Source organism: Electrona antarctica, assembly GCF_951216825.1.
Source record: "Electrona antarctica genome assembly, chromosome: 2".
Lineage (NCBI taxonomy): Eukaryota > Metazoa > Chordata > Actinopteri > Myctophiformes > Myctophidae > Electrona > Electrona antarctica.
The window spans coordinates 15,407,551-15,435,487 of record NC_136807.1 but is presented as its reverse complement, the minus strand read 5'-3'; the positions used below and the strand labels follow the sequence as shown (position 1 = coordinate 15,435,487).

General features: G+C 42.4%; 1 protein-coding gene across 5 annotated transcripts in view; it reads right to left on the bottom strand.

The window, feature by feature from the left end:
• Positions 1 to 27,660, bottom strand: part of LOC306937239 (membrane-associated guanylate kinase, WW and PDZ domain-containing protein 1-like) — a 155,675-nt gene extending 128,015 nt beyond the window's left edge. For 4 of the 5 annotated variants that reach the window (XM_079520903.1, XM_079520906.1, XM_079520905.1 and 1 more), the window contains exons 1-2: positions 27,184 to 27,660; positions 23,266 to 23,443 (exon numbers count right to left, since the gene is read on the bottom strand). In XM_079520903.1, the coding sequence (XP_079377029.1) occupies positions 23,266 to 23,443; positions 27,184 to 27,321 (316 nt within the window). In that variant the 5' untranslated portion in view covers positions 27,322 to 27,660. The remainder of the gene's footprint in view (positions 1 to 23,265; positions 23,444 to 27,183) is intronic. The other variant, XM_079520904.1, reaches the window with a different exon arrangement.
• Between the last annotated feature and the right edge of the window lie 277 nt (positions 27,661 to 27,937).

The window sequence follows — 27,937 nt, the reverse complement described above, 5'->3', positions numbered from 1 at the left end:
TTCTTCTTCATGTATTTTTATTGAGGCTCTGAGATTTCACAACTGTTCAATCACAATTCAATGTATATAGAACCACACATTTTTCTTTTTTCAACATAACATAGGAAAACAACAAGAACCACAATACGGACATTACAAAGCACAGACAAAAAACAAACAAACACACACAAAAAAAAGACAAAACAAGTACACCACAGTCTTGACATGATTACATTACAGGTCACCAGAGTCTTTGTTATTCACTACCGTTCAATAAGGTGCATTGAAGCACAGTCTAGAAGGGTCCACTGTATCTAAGACTGGTTCCCATACCTTTGTGAACCCTTCCATGTTATCACGGAGGAGATAAGTCAGTGTAGCTACATGTCTAAACGTTGTGAGCTTGTGGGTGACAATTACGTGCCATTTTCAGAACAATGTTGACAAATCTTCTCTCATGGGTCTGCAGCACCATGAAAGCACAAATGACTTTTGAAGGCAACAAATAGTGTAAAAGTGATACTCATGGGCTTCGCGATTGTTTTGTTCAGAAGTTGTTTGGGGTCAGAGGTTTTTCCTTGGCCTGCAGGGAGTGTCCGGGCAAAGTTTAATCGGTTCAATGGTGCCAGAGATTAGCTGTTGCGCACACACACACGCGCACACGCACACACGCACATGCACGCACACACACACACACACACGCACGCACGCACGCACGCACGCACGCACGCACGCACGCACGCACACACACACACACACACACACACACACACACACACACACACACACACACACACACACATTTGAAATGTTTATTTATGTCCACATAATGATAAGTACAGTTACATAAACAAAACACTGCCAGTGCAGTTTGACAGTGGGAGAGCAGCCATTTACAACGTGCATGGACGGCAAAGCATCGTTACATACAGTACAGCTGACATGTCGGACACAGGGCAGCAGACATAAATCATGGATAAAGGAAACAACGCCTCCTCCAAATTGAGCGGCTTCCTATAATGGCTGAAACTGAGCAGTACCTCGCTAACTGCTTGGCTCTCCTTTTGGAAAGGCCGGCCATTTGTAAGCCCCTCACAACCAACTTATGCACATAAAAACTTATGCACATAAAAACTAAAAATCTGTAGCCTAGCTGTGAGATGGTCTGCACTAGCTGCTGATACTTCAGCACTTTGGTTAGAAAGGCTTCTTCCAGGCTATAGTCAAAGGTACAGCCGACCTCGAGAATGAACACCTCTCTATGGTTTTCATTTACAACAATGACATCAGGCACACATGCACACACACACGCGCACACACACACACACACACACACACACACACACACACACACACACACACACACACACACACACACACACACACACACACACCCTCACACACACGGGGGCAGGCCTGGCTGACGGAGACAATAAAATAACCATTATCGCGGTCGTCATAACATTGGTGTGCTTACAAGGCCTTCTCAAATATCACTCTCTATTTTCCAGAAAGCTGCCGGCATAATCCTTTAATTAGCTCTGTAAAGAAACATGCATGTTTGTGTTGACGGTTAGAGTTCACCAACACAGTACTTTCCAGGAATAAGGATCAACGTAGCACCCCGAGGGGCACAGTGAAAAGGCATGGAAGAGGTATGCTCAGAGACGGAAGAAGTACATGTTTTACTTAAAGGGGCATTCCACTCATTTTCAACATTTTACCATGTCATTAATATACCTTAGAGCTTTTGTGTGGAAATAATAAAAAAGTCCCCCCATTATGTGTTTCCTAGTATGAAAAGTATGAAAAGAATCATTAACATGGTGAAACACATCTTGATGACATCATCAAGATGTGTTTCACCATGTTAATGATTTTTTTCAGACCTCCAGTTCTAAGAAACATAGAATGGGGGGACTTTTTTTATTATTTCCACACAACAGCTCTAAGGTATATTAATGACATAGTAAAATGTTGAAAATGAGTGGAATGCCCCTTTAAGTAAAAGTATCAATAGTAAAAGGTATATTCAATACGCTATTGTAGAAAAAGTCAGTTTGATATTCAAAGTTAACTTGGGTAAAAGTACAAGTATTGGCATCAAAATGTACTTAAAAGTACCAAAAGTAAAAGTACTCATTGTGCAAGAACGTCCCATTTCACAAGTTCAAAAAGCTGTTGAAAATAGTCAATCTACAAGATCACGTGAGCTTTTCAAATGGCTGAAAACATAGCTCCGATGTGGTCTAAGGTTTTCATATAATTGTAGTGAAGTAAAAGTACAACATTTTGCTCTGAGATGTGGTGGAGTGGAAATAAACGCACGCACGCACGCACGCACGCACGCACGCACGCACGCACGCACGCACGCACGCACGCACGCACGCACGCACGCACGCACGCACAGCAACACCAGAAAGGAGGACGGATGCCTTTTCTGTGATTCACAGTGCCTCGTTCAGTGTGATATGAGGTTTCATTGGGTTTTAATTGGGGCGGTGCATCATTCCCATGGTGATGCAGTGCTCAGGTCGAGCCAGTCCTTAATTCACTGACTAGAAGTGGTCAGTGTTTAACTGCTAGACAGACACAGCTCTTCCCAGATATCTTTCAAAAGGTCTCGGCTGCACTTACACCGTAATACAGTAATACATGTCCCACTTATACAGAAATACAGTCCATGTCTCACTGACTTGCAGAAATAACATCCATGTCTCACAACTACCAGTGGACGAATAGCAACATGGAACAATAGCATTTCCACAACATAAAAATACTTTTGTGACTTGTAAAATGCCTGTAGTACACGCTCACACCTCACACAGCGGCACGGAAATGTGTTTGAAAGATTTTGAATCATCCTAATTTCTTTTTTATACATACATTTTACATACATAATTTCTTTTTATAGATAAAACTTACTTGAGAACGATTTAGAACGCATTTTCTAGAATCTGGCTCAATCGGTATAATGCATTAGTTAATGTGAAAGTGAGTCTGAGGTGCGTTTGTTTGTTTCTCGCTGTCTGTGCAGATACAATGAGCTCCTCTCTATGGCCCGACTCACACCTTTACATCTAGCATACAACATTGATGCATGCTTGTTGTATGAGATGTATAGCTGATGCAAGCTCGCAATGCATTTCCAATGGGAGTCACATGGTTTGACACAACATTTGTGTTCTATGGCTTTCGGCTGTGTTTCGACTGCCCCCCTCCCCCTCATACAACACCAATGTTGTGTCAAACCATGTGACTCCCATTGGAAATGCATTGCGAGCTTGCATCAGCTATAAATCTCATACAACAAGCATACATCAATCTGTTGTGCACGTGTGAGTCGCCCCTATCTCTGCCATAAGCAGCATGGTGATCACAGTCAGGAGCTGAACACATAAAACATGACGTCTGAGGTTCTCTCACACACACACACACACACACACACACACACACACACACACACACACACACACACACACACACACACACACACACACACACACACACACACACACACACACACACACACACACACAGTGAGTGAAGAGAGAGATGTATTGACATTTAAGCTGTGCATGGTTCTTATGGATCCTCACAGCTGGAAGGGATTACAGCACGGACCGTCGCAGGCCTCTGATTGGTTGGTTGGCTGACACACATCACACACTCTAGTTGTAGGCTAGTTCTAGCACACTGCTTCCCAGTGGTGTAAAAACTACCTAATTTGTACTTGAGTAAAAGTATCAATACTGCAATATAGAAATACTTACAAGTAAACCTCCAGAATTCAAAATGTACTTGAGTAAAAGTACAAAGGTATTGGCATCAAAATGTACTTAAAACTTTCAAAAGTAAACGTACTCATTATGCCGAATGTCACGTTACAAGTCTTTTGAAAAAAGAAAAACAACAAGATCATGGTTTAAAAACAAATTCAATGATTTTTTCCCCCTAGTAATTAAAGAAAAAATCATAGAAGTTCCATAAATTAGAAAGTAAAAGTGAAAATATCCGATCTACAAGCTCGCATCGCGGTGCTAATCGACATGTAGATATGCCGTTTTCACTAGTTTGGGTCACGGGCAAACATTTTTATTTTGGGTCTTGAACTAAAAAGTTTGGGAAGTGTGAACCACTGTTCTATAGCAGCAATCATTATGCCTTCTTGTTTTAGCATTGGTGGAAAGTAACTAATTACATTTACTCAAGTACTTTACTTAACCCATTTTGGGCGGGAACCCCTTTTGGTGTTTTAAACATTGTTATAATTTAGCTATTGAAAAATAGCAGATCTACAAGCTCATAGCGCGCCACCGAGTGGCGCGCTACGAGCTTGTAGGTCTGCTATTTTTGAAAAATCGTGAAAATATTTATTTCAGAAAACTGGAGGATTTAGAAGATTTTTTTTAAATTTCGAGGTCAGGTCTAAATGGGTTAACTTTAGCTAATGGGATGATAATAACTTTAGAGAGCTTTCATAATTAATAATAACCTAATAACTCGTCCAAAGTCGTCCTTGGCAGTCTGTGACTTTGCTCAAAACTAGTTACTCTGTAGATTTGAATTATTATTACAAAACATGCATTAACCACTTCAGCCCAATTTTCTGTTTTCCTGGGTTTTTTTCCTACTCGACGACAGCACTGCTTTTCTCTTAAATGTCCTGCTTTATTTTTACACGCTCCAAGTCAGGGTGAAAGGTCTCCAGATCTTTAAGGGAGGATTTCTCTTCACCGCTGATCTCTCTGTCAGCGCTGTGCCGCTGTGGCTGTACCCAACATCCACGGATTATAGCAAAATAAAATCTCACCACTGGAAAGAACTTTGCATGGCAAAAGACACACACACACACACGCACGCTCGCGCGCGCCTAAACAATTAACGCAATATGAACCAAAATAATAACAATAATGATGTTTTAGTAATATTGTTCCTGCTGTTCTACATAGCCCACTGGCAACCAGGTGAAGAAATCACACACAGATTGAGGATTTAACATTTGCTTTTATGAAATAACAAGACCACTGCGGCCTTACGAAAGATACTTCGGAATATAGCCTAATGCTAATTTGACCACTTCAAATGCTCTTAAAATAATAACGGAAAATAGACGATCTACACACATTGAGCGCATGTAGATGGGCTGTTTTCCATACTTCCATATAGAAGACATGCTGGCTTCTAATGGACTGAAATGAGTCGCGGCGACCGAGAACTTTAATCCAGCATCTCTAGAGATTCAGGTTATCTATAAGCTGTTGAGAGGATGATGATGATCTGACCCTGGGCCTGTTTTTACCATGTTTATAAACCACTGGATCACAGTTCTACTTCTATCTGGAAGTACACACTTTAAATCACACTGCTACTTCTATCTGGAAGTACACACTTTAAATCACACTGCTACTTCTGTCTGGAAGTACACACTTTAAATCACACTGCTACTTCTGTCTGGAAGTACACACTTTAAATCACACTGCTACTTCTGTCTGGAAGTACACACTTTAAATCACACTGCTACTTCTGTCTGGAAGTACACACTTTAAATCACACTGCTACTTCTATCTGGAAGTACACACTTTAAATCACACTGCTACTTCTATCTGGAAGTACACACTTTAAATCCAACTGCTACTTCTATCTGGAAGTACGCACTTTAAATCACACTGCTACTTCTATCTGGAAGTACACACTTTAAATCACACTGCTACTTCTGTCTGGAAGTACACACTTTAAATCACACTGCTACTTCTGTCTGGAAGTACACACTTTAAATCACACTGCTACTTCTGTCTGGAAGTACACACTTTAAATCACACTGCTACTTCTGTCTGGAAGTACACACTTTAAATCACACTGCTACTTCTATCTGGAAGTACACACTTTAAATCACACTGCTACTTCTATCTGGAAGTACACACTTTAAATCCAACTGCTACTTCTATCTGGAAGTACGCACTTTAAATCACACTGCTACTTCTATCTGGAAGTACACACTTTAAGACACATTGCTACTTCTATCTGAAAGTACACACTTTAAGACACACTAGATCACAGACAGTTCTATTTATATCTGAAAGTACACACAATAAAACCACACTAGATCACACTGCTATTTCTATCTGAAAGTAGTAAGTACACACAATAAAACCACACTAGATCACACTGCTACTGCCTCTGAAAGTACACACTTTAAAATACACTACATGACACTGCCTATAGTGGATCTCTTCTCCACTAGTCCCTCCCTAACATTTTAGTCTACTTTTTATTTATTGACAAAATTGTCAATATATTTATTTGCTTAATTGTTATTTATTTTTTTTATTTAGTTTCCATCAGTGAAAAAAGGTAGTCGACAAACATTTTTTCGTCATAGTTTTAGTCGACGAACATAACACTGGCAAAGACAATGTTACAGAACCGTATGTAAGGCCCACACCGCACCAATGACTCACCATGCAACTCCTTGCAACCAAACGAACGGTTGGAAGTAGTTGCATGTAGTTGCATGAAACCATCCCCAATGCAAAGAGTTGCATTGGTGTGGTTTGGGCCAAATAATCAGACGCTCTTCATAAAGTCCGTCCCAGGGTTTACATGTGTGTCCATCCCAGGGTTCCTCCTTCAGACATAATATATCATTGTGTCATCACAGAAGAACCCGGCCCCCGGAATCCACCTTCCTAAATCACCTGCATGTCAACATGGCTACGCTCATAAGATCCATGCCATGTGTTGCATGTGACCAGAGCCACATGGAACCCTGCTGTGGGTATAATGACTGTGACTGTAGCGAGCTTTGATCAGCGAGGCTTCAGTCCTAGGTTTAGGAAGAGCTTCCAGACGTTTCCCATGATCACTGGTCATCACACTGACTGTAGAACTGACCGCTTCGGACAGGTGGGAAACAACATGGTTCCATCATTTATTTTATTCCCACTGGGAAACAACATATGCACACCAGCTTTGTCAGTAGCTACTTAATAAGTCAAATATTACTTTCACCTTTCCTTATTTTTGTAATAATTGTTACTTTACTTATTATAATTGCAAAACAAACAGTAATAATTGCAATTGCAGTCTATTAATGAATGAATCCAGGTAACTTTGAGTTACAAAGTTAAAAATGATGTCATTAGTTTAATAGTTTTTGATCAGACTATATTACAGTCTGGTATATAGCGTATATTGCAGGTATGCTATAAAAATAACAGATTCATAATTCACGCTGCAACACATGGTTAGCTTGTAGATCTTTTATCTTTTATATGACAGTAGCTCCATTTTTTACTGCTGTGCAGGGGTCTGAACATTTCTGAAGCATTTTTAAAGTGTATTTTATTTCATTATTTCATAATTTTTGAACATGTCAGAGAATTAAAACCACACTAGATCACACTGCTACTGCCTCTGAAAGTACACACTTTAAAACACACTACATGACACTGCCTATAGTGGATACACGCACGCACGCACGATGGCTGGCACTATGTTTGGGAAACATTGCTCCATAATAAATGTGTGTCGTCTCTTCCAGGTGCAGAGTGTGTATATGTGGCCTCATCATCATCACATCCCTCTGATATTCTCATCAGTGTCACAGAGGAGAGGTGGTGGTTCCTGTTAGTCACACTGTCTCTGTACGGAAGGAAGTAACCGCTGCTGCACCTCCTCTGACCTCTGACCCCAGTCGCTCTTTTGTTCCAAAACCGTGGGCTTGTCTTTTGGCAGAATGTTCACCTACAGTAGTATGACCATGGCCAGATTAGGGACTGTCGTTGAATGCTGGATCGATCAGCAAATAGAGCGTCGCAGTCCAGCCCCCTTTCATGATGACGACAGGCCCAGAAAATAATTCTCCATTAATTTTCCCCATAGACATTTCAAAAAGTATTTATTTAAAGATCTATAAGAAGAGAATGCAGCCATACGTTTTGAGTCAGTTTCACAGGAGGACTGTCTGAGCCCTATTACACGTACAAAACCCGAAGACAACCCTCCTTTGTGTATTACTAGGATATTCAGCCATGGGCTTTGATTTTAGGAAGATCCTTCATAAACATTGACACGTCATTGAGACGGATCCTAAACTCAAACCTGTATTCAAAGACCCCCCCAAAGTGGTATTTAGACGTTCCCATAACCTTAGAGACCAGTTGGTTCGTTCTTACACACCCCCCACCACTAATCGTACGTTTCTATCAGACATTCCTCCTGGCAACTACAAGTGTTCTAACTGTGCTCAATGCAGCTTCACCACTAAAACCAAGTGCTTCACACATCCTCACATAGTGGGAAAGAGATCTCTATTAGAGGCACATTACATGTTCCACTACATTTGTTGTTTATCTTATTAAGTGCCCCTGTGGGCTAGCCTACATTGGCCAAACCAGTTGGGCCCTCCTATGCACACGCATAAGTGAACATAGAAGTAACATCAGATGTGGAGATGTGCGCTCCCCTGTGGCAGTCCATTTTAACAAAATGGGACACAATATCTCTTCCCTACGTTACTTGGGTATTGAAAAAGTGGTGAAAAAAAACCCAGGGGTGGTGATCACAACCCCCTTCTACTCCAACGTGAAGCTTACTATATCTATAGTTTAAACACTATTGCTCCTCACGGATTAAATGAGGAATTTGATATAAAACAATTTCTGGGTTGAATAACTTTGCTTTTGATTTAATTATACATATTAATTATATATATATATATATATATATATATATATATATATATATATATATATATATTGTAGTCTTGTCTTTGTGTATATAGTGTTTTCTTACCATATGTCCTATTTTAATTTGTACTGTAATTGCACGGTACCTTACTACTCTTTATTATTTTCCTCATTCTGGTCACTTCATTTAGGCAGTGTTATTTTTATTTTATTTTTTGCAGTGTTATATTGTGTTTGGTTACAGTTAATTTATCAGTTGTTCTGTAACTCAGTCTGTAGCACCTTACCCTTGATATTTATACATATACTCAGTCTGTAGCACCTTACCCTTGATATTTATACATATACTAACAGTTGGCCTTAAGTGCCTCTAGTAAGTTGTATTCATTCTATGTTCTTGGCTTGACACTACTCAGCCTGACTTCATAGATGTGGGGGGTGTGTCATTGTAATTATCATCATTGCAAACAGCGGCCTGTTCATTGTTAAAACTTGCCCCTATCTGTATATAACACGCCTATTCTGTTGTTGTCCTCATACCTGATGAAGACCCATGAGGGGTCGAAAACGTTGTCATCCTTTATTCAAATCAAATTGCCAGTGGGAGCTACTCAACAGTGTGCGGACATTCTCTCCTTCTCCTTATAGATCTATAAGCCTTGAACAAAGCCAACTCGGATCGTGACAAATCATGACAACAAAATATTTTGGGCCGAACAAATAATTCATTGTTGTTTTTCTTCTTTGTAATTATTTGTTCGGCCCAAAATATTTTGTTGTTATGATTTGTCGTGATCCGAGTTGGCTTTGTTTGAGGCTTACAGATCTTTAAATAAATACTTTTTGAAATATCTATGGGAAAAATGCACGGGGAATTATTTCCTGGGCCTGTTGTCGTCATGAAAGGGGGCGGGACTGCAATAGGCAATAGAGCGTCGCAGTCCCGCCTCCTACCCGGGACCAGGAAATGAAATCCAATGCATTATTCTCATAGACATTTCGTAAAGTATTTATTTAAGGACGGTTACGCCGCGGACAAAGCCAACTCGAGTCGTGACAACTCATGACAACACAAACAATATTTTGGACCAAACAAATAATTAGAAAGAAGAAAAAAACGGCAGGTTACAACACTTTTTTTGTTGTTTTTCTTCTTTCTAATTATTTGTTTGGTCCAAAATATTGTTTGTGTTGTCATGAGTTGTCACGACTCGAGTTGGCTTTGTCCGCGGCGTAACCGTCTTTAAATAAATACTTTACGAAATGTCTATGAGAATAATGCATTGGATTTCATTTCCTGGGCCCGGGTAGGAGGCGGGACTGCGACGCTCTATAGGGAGTCGAGAGTAGACAATATTCTAGGTGGCGATGGTTATGCTTTAATGTGCATCATGATATAATGGGGAGATACCACTCAGGTCGTTGGTAGAGAATTTTAGTGTTATCAACCCATATCAACCAGTAGGTTACTTATTAAGAACACTAGGCGGAGACGTTGTTGTTGTCAGCCGTGGTGTCGGTCGCGTTGTCCGACTATTACTAACCCTAAGCCTAAATCCTAAACCTAAATAAGCCCAGACTCTTCTTCAACAAATATGGCGAAAGCAAACATTCTTTGTTTTGTACTTTGTTTGGTACAAAACACTGAAGTCCTTCAACCAGAAACCTAACCTCAGTCTTAACCGGCCACGTAAGTAAACATAAAGCGAAGTTGTCGTATAGCTCAGTTTCACCATGTGTTCGCTTCGGTGGCAGTAATTTCACTTGTGTGTTTCCTAATGGTAGGCAGTAGGCTCCAGTAGAGCAATATACTTAGCTGAACCATAACAAGACAAGCTGTACCAAAACAAACAATATCAATCCAGACTCTGTAACATTCGTAGATTGTGGAATACAGTTGACTGGCTACGCGACACTAGAGACGGACCGATGAGTCTTTCATCTTATTGGAGGTGTAATGCTAGCTAAGCACACCAGAGACACACACCCCGAGGCAGTGGGTCAGTGAATACCAACTCACTGACTGGCTGCTAATGGTTGAATTAATGCCCTACTTCATACCACACAGGGTCACACAGAAGTAGATTTTGATTCAACGTCAAGTGTTGTGTGAGCTTGTAGATCTGCTGTTTTCATCATGCAACCAAGTGTAAAATCAGGCATTACGACGCCATGCAAGGCACCGCCACAATACATTTTAGTCGACAAAATGTGATTTGATCGTAAAAAAGGAGGACATTTTCCCCTCACAATGTTGATTTCTCATATTCCTCTCACGAGTATGGTATTCAAGTACGAGCACGCGCGCACACACACACACACACACACACACACACACACACACACACACACACACACACACACACACACACACACACACACACACACACACACACACACGAGAACAGCGCAGATGGATTACAGCATCGACACAAGGCAGTGCAGTGGGAAAGTCCCTTCCATTGACATCTATGTAGAGCTTTGTTGTACAAATACAAGAAGCCTGGAAGAACACACAATACTCAAAACTATCGGTATCTGTACGGTTAATGACTCATTATTGAATTAGCACAAAACATCAATTAAGTCAATCAACATTTTTCATTTTGAGGAAACGTTTACAACGTTTGCCTGACAGCGACGATGCCACTTTTCAAGATTCAAATTTTAAAAAGCATCAAAAGTAGCAGATCTTCAAGCTTGAAGCATGGAGCTTCATGCCACGCCTGGAGCTTGTGGATCTGCTACTTTTGATGATTTTGTGTGATGCTGTAGTATGATCAAGTAGGGCATACATTTACGGAAGAAGACAAACAAACATATGGAGAGAATGAGTTTCATCCTGGCATTTGCCAAGGCAGAACTGCCGGTCAACGTCAAAGATGTTGGCTGCCATGTTGTTTTTGTCCGAAGTGGCCACTGATACTCCAATAAATAAACGGCATGGTGATGCTTTAAATTAAAATAAACAAGTTGGACGACATGGCGAGAATAACTATTGTCATCTTCACATAGGACTGGGACACATACAGTGGAGCTGTACTTGATGAAAACTGTTATTACTATTATTAGTTAAGAAAATGTAATCTAGGGTTTTCTCCCACGCACACCCACAGGTCAACACAGCAAAAGGAAAGATCTAATGTTTTTTCTGCCCCCCCCCCCCCCCCCCCCCCCGCCCCCAAAATGTGTGTGAACTGCAAGCCTTCTAAACTAAACCAAGTGCTACAACGAGACATGAGACATAATATTATGTCAGTGACCAAAAAGCAAGTGTACCAACTTTAAACTATATAAGGTGCCAGGAATGAGAAGGAAATCTATGCATCTTACACTTGCTATAGTTCAAGTATCAGACTTTGCCCTTCAGTTCATTCATGTCTAGTTCATTCGTATCACACACAATACTGAAAAGTAGTCTTTGCTCGAACGTTTGAGAGGAAAGGTCGTGGTTGTGTCACCAAAATCAACAGCTTTTTTGAGCTGCGCTATAGCCCCTCCAATGCATGGCTTTGAGCTGCGCTATAACCCCTCCAATGCATGGCTTTGAGCTGCGCTATAGCCCCTCCAATGCATGGCTTTGAGCTGCACTATAGCCCCTCCAATGAGCTGCGCTATAGCCCCTCCAATGCATGGCTTTGGAAATTACATTACATCATTTGACAGCCAAGTCTATGGGATTTCTAATGTTTGTTTAGAGCCCTTTTAACAAAAATCGTTTGCCAGCAAAGTCTATATGGAGGCCCGGGGCGGAGTTCTCCGTCAAGTTCATGGTCAAGTGCCCAAGCCGGAGATTGATAAATAGGACGGAGATTAATGATATCAAAACTGATCGCTTCGCTCCACAGCCTAGGAGCGCTTGTTGCCCAATCCGATCACGTGTCAAACAGTGACACGTCATCGAAAATGTTTCCTGCCTGTTTAGCTGACGAAAACGAAAATCTTAAAACGATCATAAATCTAAATCATCCGTCTAATTCTGAAAAAAGATCCTGTGTTTGACGGCCTTCCGCTGTCCAGTCGCTAGTCGCGATAGATTTATTCTTACCTCCCGTTGTTGTCGATCGACTCTAGAGTGGTGTGGCTATTGTTAGCTGCTACACAGACATGCACAGCAACTTCCGGTGCGCCGGTAAAAGTGGTCCGGGCGCTATAATGATGGGCACATGGATGAAATGGATTAAATAGTTCCGGGCTACTAAGGTGTTAATGATTGTTTAGGGCACTAAATGACAACGTGAGACATTACGTGGCCGATACATCTTGTGACTGGTTTGCGTTTTATACAATAAAAATAACACACTGCATTCATGACTCATGCAATGAATTAATTAATTCCCCCCCGTGACGTCATGTTGCAGCCACAGTGGGCGCCCCTCGCTTCACACAAGTGTGATTTCTTTCTTCTTGGGAGCAAGAATGTGCCAACATAACGGAAAATGTCACAATAATACAACCATTTGTGGTCCCATATTTCAGTTGTGATCGTTGTGGTACTAGGACTCTTCAGAGTGGGAATTGGCATCAGACACAAATATCTGGCGTCAGTCAGCCAGGCTCTATGAACTATGATCCAGTTTGGCTAAAGATATAAATTATCTGGTGAGTGGAGGCACACACGCGTGCATGCGTGTGCATGCGCGCGCGCGCACACACACACACACACACACACACACACACACACACACACACACACACACACACACACACACACACACACACACACACACACACACACACACACACACACACACACACGTTTACAACAGTCAATGGGGTGTACCAGGAACATCCTGGTCCTACTGCCCTGTGGGAATGTCTGGTATGCATCCAACCATCCCATCCCATCCCATCCCATCCCATCCCATGATTCCCATCCCATCCACCCATCCCATCCCATCCAACCATCGCATCTCATCCAGCACAGCATTCTGTACTCTAGCTCAGGGGTTCCCAACCTTTTCAGGCTGTGAGTGACCCCCTAAAATAATCATAATTATTTGAACTGGAGACCGCCCTCCCTGACACGTGCTTGGAATGTATAGGAGTTGAGGTATTCAATTTAGTTTGACTCGGTTCCACAGATAAATATTGTGAAAATAGCAGATCTACAAGTTCACACCGCATTTTGTGTCTGTCGGGTGGAAACCTCATTATGTCCAAAACCGTCACTTTTCCAATATTCAAATAAAAAAACAGCAAAAGCAGATCCACAAGCTCAAAACACTGCGCAAATATGGACCTGCTACCTCTGATGCTTTTGATGAAGTAGGCAGTAGGTGAGTAGGGCATGGTTCATTCACAAAAAAAAAACAAAAAAAACACAAAAAGTTTGAATACGATGACAAGAGGTTTCTGCCCGACAGCGAAGACTTGTAGTATTGGTGTGGAATGGACAGTAATTCAGTTTCATGTCAAGGCTCCATGACTTGTTACACAGATCTGCTTTGGACTAAACAGGAGACACGGTGTCGTTACTTAGCGCTCTGCTATCAGAGAAGTGTCTGCACGGGAAGACAAGACAACGCTGCAGAACGAGGTCTTTCACCCTCTGAGCTGACTGGGAGACTCAGAGGCTAGAGAGATAAGAGCTGTAGTTATATACAGCGCCGGGAAAGGCCGTATGAGTTATTTTCATATATATTGAACAATGAATCAATGTAGAGCCGTGGTTCTAAACCAGTGGCCCATGGACTGCTATAGTGCCCGCCCGAGTGTAACTAAATTGAGTTATAACTCAAAATGTTGTCTGTTTTATCTTGTGACAAAGTTTCAGAGTTTATCATTTTGTTTTGTTTTAAGAGAAAATTGCAGTAACGACAAAACCTAACTCAAAACCAAAGGCAGAGTGCCAGAGTAACTACATTTTGGAGGTCAAGGGTCAAATGAGCCATTCTGATTTTTTTGAAGAAAGAGAACTATAAGTCTGTCTTTAAGACCATTAATGTTAAATATTTATTTTGGAAATGTAATAAAAATAACTATGCATTATGCCATCTTACAGTACAGGACATACACTATATTGTTGTGGGGAGGTGGGTTGGGGTCTATTGTTTCATCTGTCATAAACCAGACGTAAAGGGGATGAAAACAAATCACAAATCGAATTCAGTGCTTCCCAAACGTTATAGCTCGAGAGCCAAAAAGAGAAATTAGATCGGTGTCTCCCCGGAGACTTACACCAAAACTAGTAAAACAAACTAGCAGATCTAGAAGCTCACAGTGAGCATGTACATCGCGTGTGTGAGCTATACTGTAAGTGATCGGTGAAGGAAATGTGGGGGATGGATCATGTCCTGAAGTATATACAGCCTTGTAGGTCATATCTCTTCTCCAGTGTCCTGTACGGCTGCGGGGCAGTGAAGGGAAGACAGAACGGGGGAAGACATGGTAAAATGTGTGTCGGCTAGACTGAAGAGCAGGCGTATGTGCTGCTGCCTTTTAGGTCAGTCAGTCACAGGGCTTTGAGTGAGCAGACTGGGCACCATGATGCCAGCAGACCAGCAAGGATATAGCGATGGCTGACGCTTGGATAGGCAGAACCCTTGGTTAGGAAGGGAAAGTATCTTGTAGTATCTTGGGGGCGGCAGTGGTTCAGGGGTAGAATGACCGGATAGGAACCGCAACTTCCGCAAGGTTCCCAGTTCGATCCCGGGCTCCCCCAAAGTTAGTGCCGAAGTGTCCTTGAGAAAGACTGAACCCCTAATTACTCCTGATGTGCAGGTTGGTACCTTGCATGGTTTCCTCTGTCATCGGTGACATGTGTGAATGGGTGAATGTAATGCACAATCTCTGTAAAGCGCCTTGGATAAAGGCGCTATATAAATGTAGCCTGGCTAATAAGCCAGACTAATATCACACAACACTGTCGCGGTATATCAGTCTGGGCTGGCTCCACTTGGATTTCATTTCCCGGGGAACATTTTCTCTTTGACGCAATTGGTCAGAGCTACTGTCAGTCAAAGGTCTCAAGCATTGAACGTCACTGTACCAAAGCCCGCCTATATTGCATACCGTGTCCCGATTGGTCCGACCTGTTCTCTGCTGTAGGAAAGAGGCGTGCTACTGAGCCTCGCCAGACCGTAATCCGCTGGTAGGCAACTTTTTTTTGCCAACGGCTGATTCGGTCTGGTTTATTAACCAGGCTAATATAAATGCACCATTTACCATTTTGTTCTCTCCTCCGCGTCATCAGTGCCCATAGGTGGGGTTGCAGAAAGGGTCTTTCTGTATGGAGTTTGCATGTTCTCCCCATGTCCCCTCCTAGGGTAGTATAGGCACCCTCACAGAAAACATGCAGTAATAGTGGTCTCTATACTGCCTCCCCCTGGCAAGCCGGGCACCTGATGGAGGGGAAAGGAACTACGGGTTCCTTTCACGTGCTACGTCCTACCGGGGAAACTCCCCCCGGCCAGGTGAAGAGAAACGTCCTGTTCACTCCTCATGCATTAAAAGGAAGCATGAGCTCAGTTCAGGGCTTTCCCCAGGTTGGCAGAGGGAGAGTAGCGCCCAGGATTACAGCCTAGACAATTGGCACCAGATGAAAATTGGGTTACAAAATAAAAAATGAAAAAGAGCAAGGGTCAGTATATCACACAGAAGTGGTTCTCAGACCTTTTCTTGTCGAGGACCACCAAATTGTGTGCAAATGTTTGCTGTGGCCAAATACATAGTGTATCAATGATCTGACGTAAATGGAAACCTCTCAACCTCTCATACATACATACTGTACATACCTCTGCTCTTTGACTGAATTCCTGGCCAACTTCTTAACTATTATTTGCACAGCATATAATGTATAAAGCCTGATCTAAACAACAGAGTAATACAAACTAAAAGCCAAACTGGCCGAGCGGATTGCGGAGCGGTCTTGATACCGGAAGGTCGCCAGTTCGAATCAGCGGTCCGACACGTTAAAATGACCACCGCTGAAGTGCCCTTGAACAAGGCATTGAACCACTACGATGAAATGTTCTATGAGCAGGGCCTGGCTGGAAACAAGTTCTTGAGCTTAGCCCAGATACCCTGGGTAAATATAGTAATCATTTCATTTCATTTCAACACGCCCCGTACACACAGCTCAACAATACCACTGAGATCTGAAATATTCCAGCACCATCTCACACTGTGGTGTAAAGTAACTAAGGCATTTGTTTTACTTACCTGGAGTAATTGCATTCCGGACATCTACTCCACTAGATCTCAGAGGCAAACATTGTACTTTTACTCCACTACAATTATAATACTTTATTACTTTGTGTAGATTTTGATTGTTATTGCAAAACATACATTAACCACTTCAGCCCTATATACCTTTCAACCAACAAGCTCACAACAATGCATCACGATGCGACGCATTGTGAGCTTGTAGATCTTCTACTTTTAAAATATTTTTATACATTTGAAAACGTACAAAACGGGACATTCTGCACAGTGTCAGTGAGTACTTTCTACTTTTGGTACTTTAAGTACATTTTGATGCCAATACCTTTAACTCAAGCAACTTTTTCAACTCTTGTACTTGTAACAGAGTATTTCTACATCACAGTATTGATACTTTTACTTAAGTACAAAATGTGAGTACTTTTTTCCACCACATCCAACAATACTACAGAGATGTACGTGACTGAGATCTGTAATATTCCACCACCATCACACACACACACACACACACACACACACACACACACACGCACACACACACTGCAGTGACATTCTGAGAGGAAGAAAAGGGAGACTTTTTGTGTGTGTGCTTCGACCTGAGGGCTTGTCGCTGCATTCCAGAGCGGAACACGAACACACACACACACACACACACACACACACACACACACACACACACACACACACACACACACACACACACACACACACACACACACACACACACACACACACACACACACACACACACACACACACACACACACACACACACACACACACACACACACACACAGTCACAGTCACACACACAGTCACACACACACAGGTGTTCAGAGTTCAGACTCTACTCCGTCATACTGAGGTTCTACGAAAACAAGCGACTGGAAACGACCAGCTTCAGACATAATTTACACATTGAATAGGCTATTTGGAATTATAAATAATATCGCCGACTTACAAGCGCACAACAGCTTGTAGAGACCCCCCCCCCCCCCCCCCCCACCCCAAAGACAAATCGTATAATGGAGGTCCCTGGCACAAAATATAAGGAATCCTTACCTTGGCATGAACTGGTTTAAACAACAATTAGGAAGCAAGCCCAAATAAGCAACTGCACTTCAACGCCCCACCCCTATTTCAAGAGACTTCACAGAAGGAAAAAAATCACACCTGTGTGTGTATGACATCGTCATACATCATCTCATTCCAGCCAATCACAATTTGCGTCCTCACTTTTCCGTCTCCACTTTTCTGTTCTCACATTTTATCCTCAATACGTACTTGCTCAGCCAATCAAATCATCGCTATACTCAGACAAAAAATAGAGTTAAGAGGTTTCTGCCCGACAGCAATGATATAATAAGCAGACTTGGCAACAGGTACTGAACCTGTATACCTGTCTACCTGCCTACCTGTCTAACTGCCTACCTGTCTACAGCTGTCTAACTGTCTATCTGGCTGTCTACCAGTACCTGATATATGTGTCCACCTGTCTACCTGCCTACCTGATAGAGGTTGCATGTCTGCCTCTCTACCCGTCTACCTGATAGATGTGGCCCCGGCCAGTGAAATTAGACCTAAGAGCAATTTGAAGAGGAAGGGATTGAGATCCGATCTGTCCCCGACAGTCTGTCACCTGGTCTGGGGCCCAGAGCACCGGAGGCTGCCTGGATGGAACCCTGGCTGGCTGGGAAAACCTTGCATCTCCGCTTGTTTGGTTTTTTTAACTTTTTTTTTATCATACTACAGCGAGAAGCGCCGCATTTTAAGCTCGTAGATCTGCTACATTTTGATGCTTTTAGAATTTGAATCCTGAAAACTGTTACTTTTTCAGTGAAAACTGAAAAGTAACAGTTTTGGACAGTAACCTTGAACGCAGGTTCTTCCTGAAAAGTAACGTTTATTTTTTGGACATGCATGTTTTCCACGCGGTGCTGCACTGTGTCTATAGCTCTGCATGGGGGGCCTCTCTCTACCAGGCTGAACGAAGCACAATGGAGGTCCTGTGAGTTCTCTCAGGTAGTCTGAGACTCAGTCTGCTCCCCTTTAATTAGTCACGGGGAATCTGCTGAGTCATGACGCAACAGACTGCTGGCAAAGGCTTGGAGCAGAGGACAGGGCTCCCAATATGCTGCTCGGCTCGGTTGCGCGTTGGGTCGTCCTACAAGCTTGTACACGTTTTGAGCTTGCAGATCGGCTATTTTTGGGTTTGCGACAAGGCATGCAAGTAACCAATTCAAAATCAGGCTTTTTTCCCCAAGAATTTCTTTTTGGCACTTTTGAGCCTTGATTTTGATAAGACACTAAGAAAATGTCTGAGTGGAAAAACCTTGAGCTGTGTTGTCCTTCTTTGTATTCACCACAACCGGACGCTGCGTTGAGTAGTTGTGGCGATTTGTACAAAACGGGTACAAAGAGGGCTACTCCTGAAAAGTTTAGAAGCCAATCGTAGCCAATGAGGGTGGATTATGAGAAATCAAACAAACCCGTCTTGATCACATGACTATGGAGAGCATGTGTACCGATTTGCGTGAAATTTGGATAAAATCTGAAGGAGTAATATTAGAAAATGTGTTTTACATATGTCGGCCTCCTGGTGGCGCTATAAAGAGCAGATGTGAAAAATTCCAGGCAAAGGTTTTTCCTTGGCCTCTAGGGAGTTGGCATACAAAGTTATCCACAGATCCGTGCAGTTAGAGGTAAAAACACTTTTCGGCCAGTTATAGCGCCACCATGAGGCTGAGTTGAAAATGTTCATGTGGCATTTCTTCCTCTGCCTAGTGGGAATGTGCGTGCACAATTTCACGGAAATCACACGATGTGTTCATGATTTGCAGCATTTTGTTTGAAACTGAGCACTCCTGCGAACTTTGGAAGCCAATCTTAGCCAAATCTGAAAGACCCGTTTCGTTGAATGGCTCTAGAGAGACTGTGTACCATTTGTGTGATGTTTGGACAAAATCTGTAGGTGTACTGTCCAAAAACTTGTTTTGCGCCTCCTGGTGGCGCTATAACAGGCCGTTCTGGAAATGTTGGGGCAGAGGTTCATTGTTGGCATCCAGGGAGTGTGTGTGCAAAATTTGGTATCGACCGGGTTAACGGTGCCAGAGATTAGCTGTTCACAGACGGAAGGACACACGGACACACACACGGACACACGGACGGACGGACGGAGTGCAAAACATAATCTCTCCCCATGCCTTCGGCCTGGTGGAGACAATTAAAATCCTCACGACTGATTTTTTAAAGTTCTAATGTGCGATTAGAACACACACACATACTGTCGTTTCCTAAACAATTAGCGCAATTAGTAAAAATGACTGATGTTTTAGTGTTCCTTCTGTTCTACAATACAGGTGAAGAAGACATGCTGACTTCTATGGAAGTTCCAAATGACAAAAATAAGCCGGGCGGCTGTGAACTTTGAATCCATGTGTATCTGTCCTGTGTTTTATAACCTCTGCATATCTCTCCGCACCATGAGAGCAACAAAGGTCCATCTATCATCATGCCACCTGAGCACTTTGTTTAAACATCGGTTGCCTTACGTGACCACTCTGCCTTCAGACGTGAACACAACACACATTATGCAGAAGTTTTGTTGAGCCGGGTACACAGACAGAACGCTTTAAATATAGCGCGCTTATCTTTTAGAATAATTGCCAGGTCGTTTATGTCATTAATAAAAAGCATATATGGTCAAATACACGGTGAAGCAGCTTTCTGCTTCTACGGGCCGACAGCTTGGAGAACAACTAAGCCTCTGTAGACAGCCCATTCAGGACGGGAAACCCTTTTGGGGTTCTTGTTGCCATCTACAGTATATCGCAAAAGTCTGCCTCAGTCCTAAATGGGTTAAAGCACAGCTCAAGACCTAGCTATTTCTCCACTCTTGCTTTTAGTTGAATTTTTAAAATCTCTGTGATGTTATTCATGTAGGCTACTCACTGTTCTGACTGATTCGCTGCCTTTTTTTCTGCTGGTATTTTAATGTGGTTTTATGTTCTATGGTTTTATGTTCTACCTTCATGCTTTTGCTTTTATTTAATGTTATTTATTTATGGTTTTGCTTTTATCTTTTTTTTGCTCTGTAAAGCACGTTGCGCTGCATTTATGTCATGAAAGGTGGTATACAAAGTGTATTATTATTATCAATATAGTGTGCTCATTATGTCATATAATGTCAAGGACAAACTAAACAAACGCTCAGTAAACACACTAAGGGGAGAGGTTTTGTTCTGAGTGCTTTCTCAGTGAGAGACAGATAAGGACTCAGGTTGGAGAGGAGAGGCCAGGCGTGCACTTACTGTAGAACCCGACTAATGGCCAGTGGGAGGAAGAACTACACTGGGTTTTTGCCAGGTGCTTTAAATTAACCCATTTAGGACTGAGGCAGATATGGCCGAGTCATTCTTGTTACTTTACTTAACCCGTTAAGACTTGAGGCCCATTCAAAATATGTCTTCTAACAGTTTCCTGAAAAAACTTGCGTTGCTATATCATCGTGTCTGATAAATATGAACATCAAATATTTAAATATTTAATCAAGCGACGCCACGCGAGTGAAATATGCCTTTAAGTAAGTGCATTTAGTACTACAAATGGACATAGAGTTCATCAGAGAAGGCAATAAAAAGCTGCAGTGAAACTATCCTCGTTATGCAACGTTGTTAATGATTCTCCCACTGTACACACCTGTTTCATACTGTAGCTTTACACTGTGTGTGTGTGTGTGTGTGTGTGTGTGTGTGTGTGTGTGTGTGTGTGTGTGTGTGTGTGTGTGTGTGTGTGTGTGTGTGTGTGTGTGTGTGTGTGTGCGTGCGTGCGTGCGTGTGTGCGTGCGTGCGGGCGTGCGTGCGGGCGTGCGAACCAACATGACAAATGGTGGCATAGTGTATTAAATGCAAAGTAATGTCATTGCTTAATAACAAAATCCTAATGCAAAGTGCGCACGCACGCATGCACGCATGCACGCACGCACGCACGCACGCACGCAAAAAAATCATCTGTCATAGTAAGTCTTCAATGTGTTATCTTTTTTTCCCTGTGTGTTAATAAGCATGTGCAGCAGTTGTATCTGGTTAGACCGTAATGTAAACTTCTTCTGATCAGTTTTTTGGATTCATAATGTATCGCGTTTTCTTTCTGTGCAGATCCAAATAAAACAATCCAAATGTCATTTATGTGTGTCTGTGTTAATTAAATGTAAGTGACCTACTGTAAGACTCCACAATGACCTGACACGTCACTGTGGGTCGCCACAGCAACCCCACAGAAAACAGGACCAATGATGTCAGGATGGTTACGAGTCAAACATTTCCTCTGTCCTACTTCTGTCCTACTTCACATGCATGCACCAAGAGTCCTACTTCTCCAGTAGTCACAGCCAGTTCAGTAATAGTTCAGTGATCCTCCGTCTCTACTGTACAGCTCTTTAAAAACAGAAAATAAGCTACATGTTCAGGTCGGCATAGCAATTATATTTTATCCAATCAGGAGGAGAGAGAACAACTCATGCAGCATACACGGCAGGATAAAAAAGCTTAAATGGTAAATGGTGCATTTATATAGCGCTTTTATCCAAAGCGCTTTACATAGATTGTACATTACATTCACCCACTCATACACCGATGGTGGAGGAAACCATGCAAGTCACCAACCTGCACATCCGGACCAATTAGGGGTTCAGAGTCTTGCTCAAGGGCACTTCGACACTAACTCTGGGGGAGCCCGAGATCGAACTGGTAACCTCACGGTTTTCCCATCCGGCCGATCTACCGGCCACTCTACCCTGCGTGCCTGGCTGATAAATGATCCTTGTAGATTCTGTCATCATGACTTTACGAAATTAGTATCTTCAGCTGAAAGATACTAGAGATAGGCCTACCTAGAGAAGACAGACTATGCACCCACTGCACACAAAATGAAGTAGAAACTGAGCTACATTTCCTAACTGTCTGTCCACTCCACTGTACTAAGACATCAGAGACACGCACTTCCCACAGATCACAATCACCCGAGATTTTGAAAACATGACAAATGACAAAAAGCTCCCATATCTGCTGGGAGAAGTACAACAATGTGCAAACACAGCAGCAAGATTTGTGAGCTGCTGTGATAGGAGAAGGAATCAAATGGAACACAACCACCTTAAAACTACTAATCACTGTGTGTATTCCTGCACTATTCGCATCGAGTGACCTCAGTACATAGAAATGTTGGATACTCTTGCACATACATTTTGTTTTGATTGTATTGTTCCACTTTTTGCTTTGGCAATGTAAATAAAGCTCTTTGAATTGAATTGAAGTGATACTAAGTTGAAGATTTTTAGGGTGTGGGCAGCTTTGCCCCCCCCCCCCCCCTTTTTCCTTGCTGTTCTAGACTGTGGAGTCTTCGTAACGTACTAACTGACTGTTTGTTGTCTTACCTTGTCGGACGGTCTTCACCCGGACGGGTTCGTCACAGCTGTCGAACACGGCCAGGATGTCGTAGAGAGGCAGGCCGGACACCGCCACACCCTCCACCTCCAGGAGCAGCTCCCCGGGGTGCAGTTTACCTCCACCACTTCCATCACTACCGTCATACACCAGAGCATCCTCCCTCACCTGAAACAACAGTACATTTAGGCCCCATTTAGACTGCAGTTAGTTAAACAAATCGGATTCAAATCTGGATGTGGCACAGATCTGATTCCTCCTGGATTTGGCTGTCAGTGTACATTTTTATCACCATCACTAGCGTCATACAGCACTGCTTCCACTCTCACCTGAAAACAACAGTACATTTATATTCACCATCATACTGGCCTACAAAACCAGAATGCAGCAACTACATTTTTGTTTGAAATTGAGTTATAACTCGAAAATGAACTCCTTTGTGTCTGTTTTTATCTCGTTACAAAGTTTCAAACCTAACTCAAAACCAAAGGCCAAAGTGCAGTAACTACATTTCGAGGGTCCAGGGAGGGGCACATCAGCCATTCAGATTTTTGATCATGAGAATTACGTCATGAATACATCATGCACAATTACAATAATATCCCTTGCATACCTAATAACCCATTTGGCTGGCCAGTTGAAACACTTTAAAGCCAATTATCTTAGTTTCACCTTGAGCGTATAGTTACTGCACTCTGGCTTTGCCAGAATACAGCAACTACATTGTTGTTCGAAAATTGAGTTATAACAAAAAATTAACTCATGTTGGTGTCCGTTTCGCATCCGTTTCATCTTGTGAAGCAGGGAATCCCTGCGTTAGGATTTTATCGAGTCCGGTTCCAGTCTGATTCCCCCTTTTAACGATTCCTGTTTTTTTAATCTAAATAATTTAGACCCTTACAGGTTTGTAACTCAGAGTGGTACAAATAAAACCAAATGGACCCTTACAGGTCTGTAACTTCTGAGTGTGTACACAATACACATGGAACCAAATGGACCCTTACAGGTCTGTAACTCTGAGAGTGGTACAAATGAAACCAAATAGACCCTTACAGGTCTGTAACCCAGAGTGGTACAAATGGAACCAAATGGACACCAAAGCATCCTCCCTGACCCAAAACAAGTACAAGTATACTGTATTTTTTGAGTATCTGTGTAGGCCTACTTTATCGAGTCCGGTTCCAGTCTGATTCCCCCTTTTAACGATTCCTGTTTTTTTAATCTAAATAATTTAGACCCTTACAGATTTGTAACTCAGAGTGGTACAAATAAAACCAAATGGACCCTTACAGGTCTGTAACTTCTGAGTGTGTACACAATACACATGGAACCAAATGGACCCTTACAGGTCTGTAACTCTGAGAGTGGTACAAATGAAACCAAATAGACCATTACAGGTCTGTAACCCAGAGTGGTACAAATGGAACCAAATGGACACCAAAGCATCCTCCCTGACCCAAAACAAGTACAAGTATACTGTATTTTTTGAGTATCTGTGTAGGCCTACTTTACTAGCCCTGAAACATGACTGCATTTGTAATGTGTGGATACGTAGCCTATATTATTTTCACTCCGCCACATTTCAAAGACGCTAAATTCTTCATATACAAACAAACATTTGCTAAAACTATACCAATCTTCACCCACTTCATCTCGGAATTTAAAATGCTCCTCAGATCCTTAGCCCTAGTAAAAAAAAGAAGAAAAAAAAGAGAAAAACTGCTGCAGCACTGTACTCATCTGCACTGTGCTGTACTCTACTCTACTCTACTGTGCAATACTGTACTGTACTGTGCCATACTGTACTGTAGCAAACTATACAGTACTGTACTGTGCTGTGCCTTACCATATTGTACAGTACTGTGCTGTACCCTAGTGTACAGGTCTGTACTGTACCATACTGCTGCAAACTGTGTATGGGTGTGCGCGTGTGTGTGTGTATGTGTGTGTGTGTGTGTGTGTGTGTGTGTGTGTGTGTGTGTGTGTGTGTGTGTGTGTGTGTGTGTGTGTGTGTGTGTGTGTGTGTGTGTGTGTGTGTGTGTGCAGTGAGAAGGGGAGGGGGCGGGGAATGGGGAATTTGTGATGTAATTTGCGTCACAGCGAAATGTTGCGCAGTAACAGTGTGTCTGGCAAAAGTAATATTTGTACAGTAAATATGGCAGTTGTGGGGAAGCGATGTAGTGTATATGGATTCGGGTGGCGTGCAGGATGTTTTGTGCGAACAGAGTGGTTTCGTAGGAGAAGGCGAACGGATAAACGGCAATGTGCTTGTGTACCCCCTTTCCATTAGGGTAGAAGGATATGTTATTGTATTGTACTGTCTTTCTGTTTGTCCTGTTTTTGTTTATTTTCAGCTTTTTGTTGTTTGTGCTGTATTTTTTTTTTATCTGAATTGTCTGTAATATATTTCTTCTCAATAAAAAAAAAGACAAGACAAGTAGACAACTATTGTATTTTAACATATTAAAGCACACCTAATGTAGGCTAGTAATGAAATATCGACAATAGGCCTATCCACCACTTCAGCTTAAATAGCCTACTTTTACTTCTACTGCATTTCAGAGTAAAATATTGTGTAGCCTATAGGCTACTTCATAGCCGGGACTTCATTTACAACAGGGTTTTCGTCAGAACACAATAGAGTAGGCATAAGGTCCATTTGTAGCAGCAGTTGGGCACATCACACCGTCAGAACACAATAGAATACCTACTAGTCTATTACACATGTCTATGCTATATAAGTATAAAGTATTACATTTAGCAGCAGCGCTGCAGCAGTAGGGAAATGTGATGTCTATCACTCTTCTTTTATGTGGGCCCACGGTCCACCAAAGAAATCAGATATTCGTTTCTGGGTCATGCTGTAAGTGTAAACAAACAGACAGCTGACATACTGTGACAGAGAGATCCATGCGCCTCGTGCGTAAAAGATAACCTAGAAACAGCAGGTGGTCGGCAGGCGCTGATTCGTGATGTTGATAATAAAAACAAAAGTCACTCACAAGTCACAACAAGTGCAGTTTAAGAATATGTTTTTCTAAAACTGGGCTATTTTACTTTATTCCTAAACCCAGTGGCACAGCCCCCTGTAGCTTGGCCTATACCAGGGTCTGTGCTGCCTACTCTTATCTGTCTCCACAAGGACTGCAGGTTGGGAAATTGGGGTGCCAATCAGTACATTGGGACTGGGAGCACCTGGCCAGTATTCCCAGTGTGCTCTATAAAGGCCTGGGTGTTGGCCCAACTTGGCCACACTCTCTCCCTGATGGCAGCAACACTTTAGATTTAGTTTGTCCTTTGGTTGTTTCACTCATTCACTGATTAACACACCCCACATGATTAAGTTATTTATATTGTAAATAAATATTACTTTTAAAATCCGTGTCTTCCACCTTTTTGTTATGACCTAGAGACAGGTCATGACAGTTGCGTTTTTAGTGTGTGTGTGTGTGTGTGTGTGTGTGTGTGTGTGTGTGTGTGTGTGTGTGTGTGTGTGTGTGTGTGTGTGTGTGTGTGAGTGTGAGCTTGTGAGTGTGTGTGAGAGAGAGAGAGAGAGAAAGAGAGAGAGAGGGAGAGTGAGAGTGAGTGAGTGAGAGTTTGTGAGAGAGAGAGAGAGAGAGAGAGAGAGCGAGAGCGAGAGAGAGAGAGAGAGATTAAGTTGTGCATCTGCTATTTTCAGATTTTGGATTAGTAGTCTATACACCTTGCGAAATGGGACATTCTGCATATGAGTAGGCCTACTTTTACTTTCGGTAGGCTATATAAATGCCAAGCCAATGGACTAGCCTACTTTTTACTCTACATTTTTAACACCAGACTTTTACTTCACTTGTATCATTGTATGTCTTTGTCTGATACTTTTACTTTTTTTTAAGTCAGTAGGCTATTACACTGTCATGCATGCTGACCTGTCCGATGTACGGGAACTGGCCGTGCTCTGCTCCCCCGCACACATCCACGTTGAACTCCCCGTGCGCGTCTCTGAGCAGCGCGCACTCGTTGAGCTTGGTGACCCAGTGGTTCTTCTTCAGGATAACCCTGGACATGTTGATCAGAGGTTGTTGTTGGTTCCGATCCGACACCCAACCTGAACCAACCAACCACGCGTCCGCTTACAGTAGCTCCGTCAAAACGAACAAACTTCGGACCGAATGAATGAGCGACTGCGACGATGTTAATAGAATTATTATTCCTCCAAGTTGGTGTCTTCTTCGGTACATCCTCGCTTTCTTCCTCCTAAACCAAGACATCGTTACCACCACCATCACCCAAATGTAATTTCCGTATAGATTTGTCAACATCCCGTATAACGTCACATTGTTGTTGTTTTCATCCTTCCTCAGCAGGGCGGGTGATCCTCCGCCGGGACAGACAGACGGAGAGAGAGATGAATGGTCTAATAATCCTTTAGGTCTCCTTTCTTTCCTTCCCAACAAGAACTTAATCTCCTCCAGCTGTTGTTAGTTGACCCATCATCATCATCTCTGATGGAAGATGAATTTACCGTTATTTAGAAAGAACTTAAAAACAGCATTCCTTCCTCACCTGGCTGGCTATATAGGCCTATACCTGTTTAAGGTGTGTGTTCTTTTCCTCCCACACACGCACACACACTACACACACTCTGAGCAAGCGGCTCCTTTAAAGCAGGTAACTTGACAG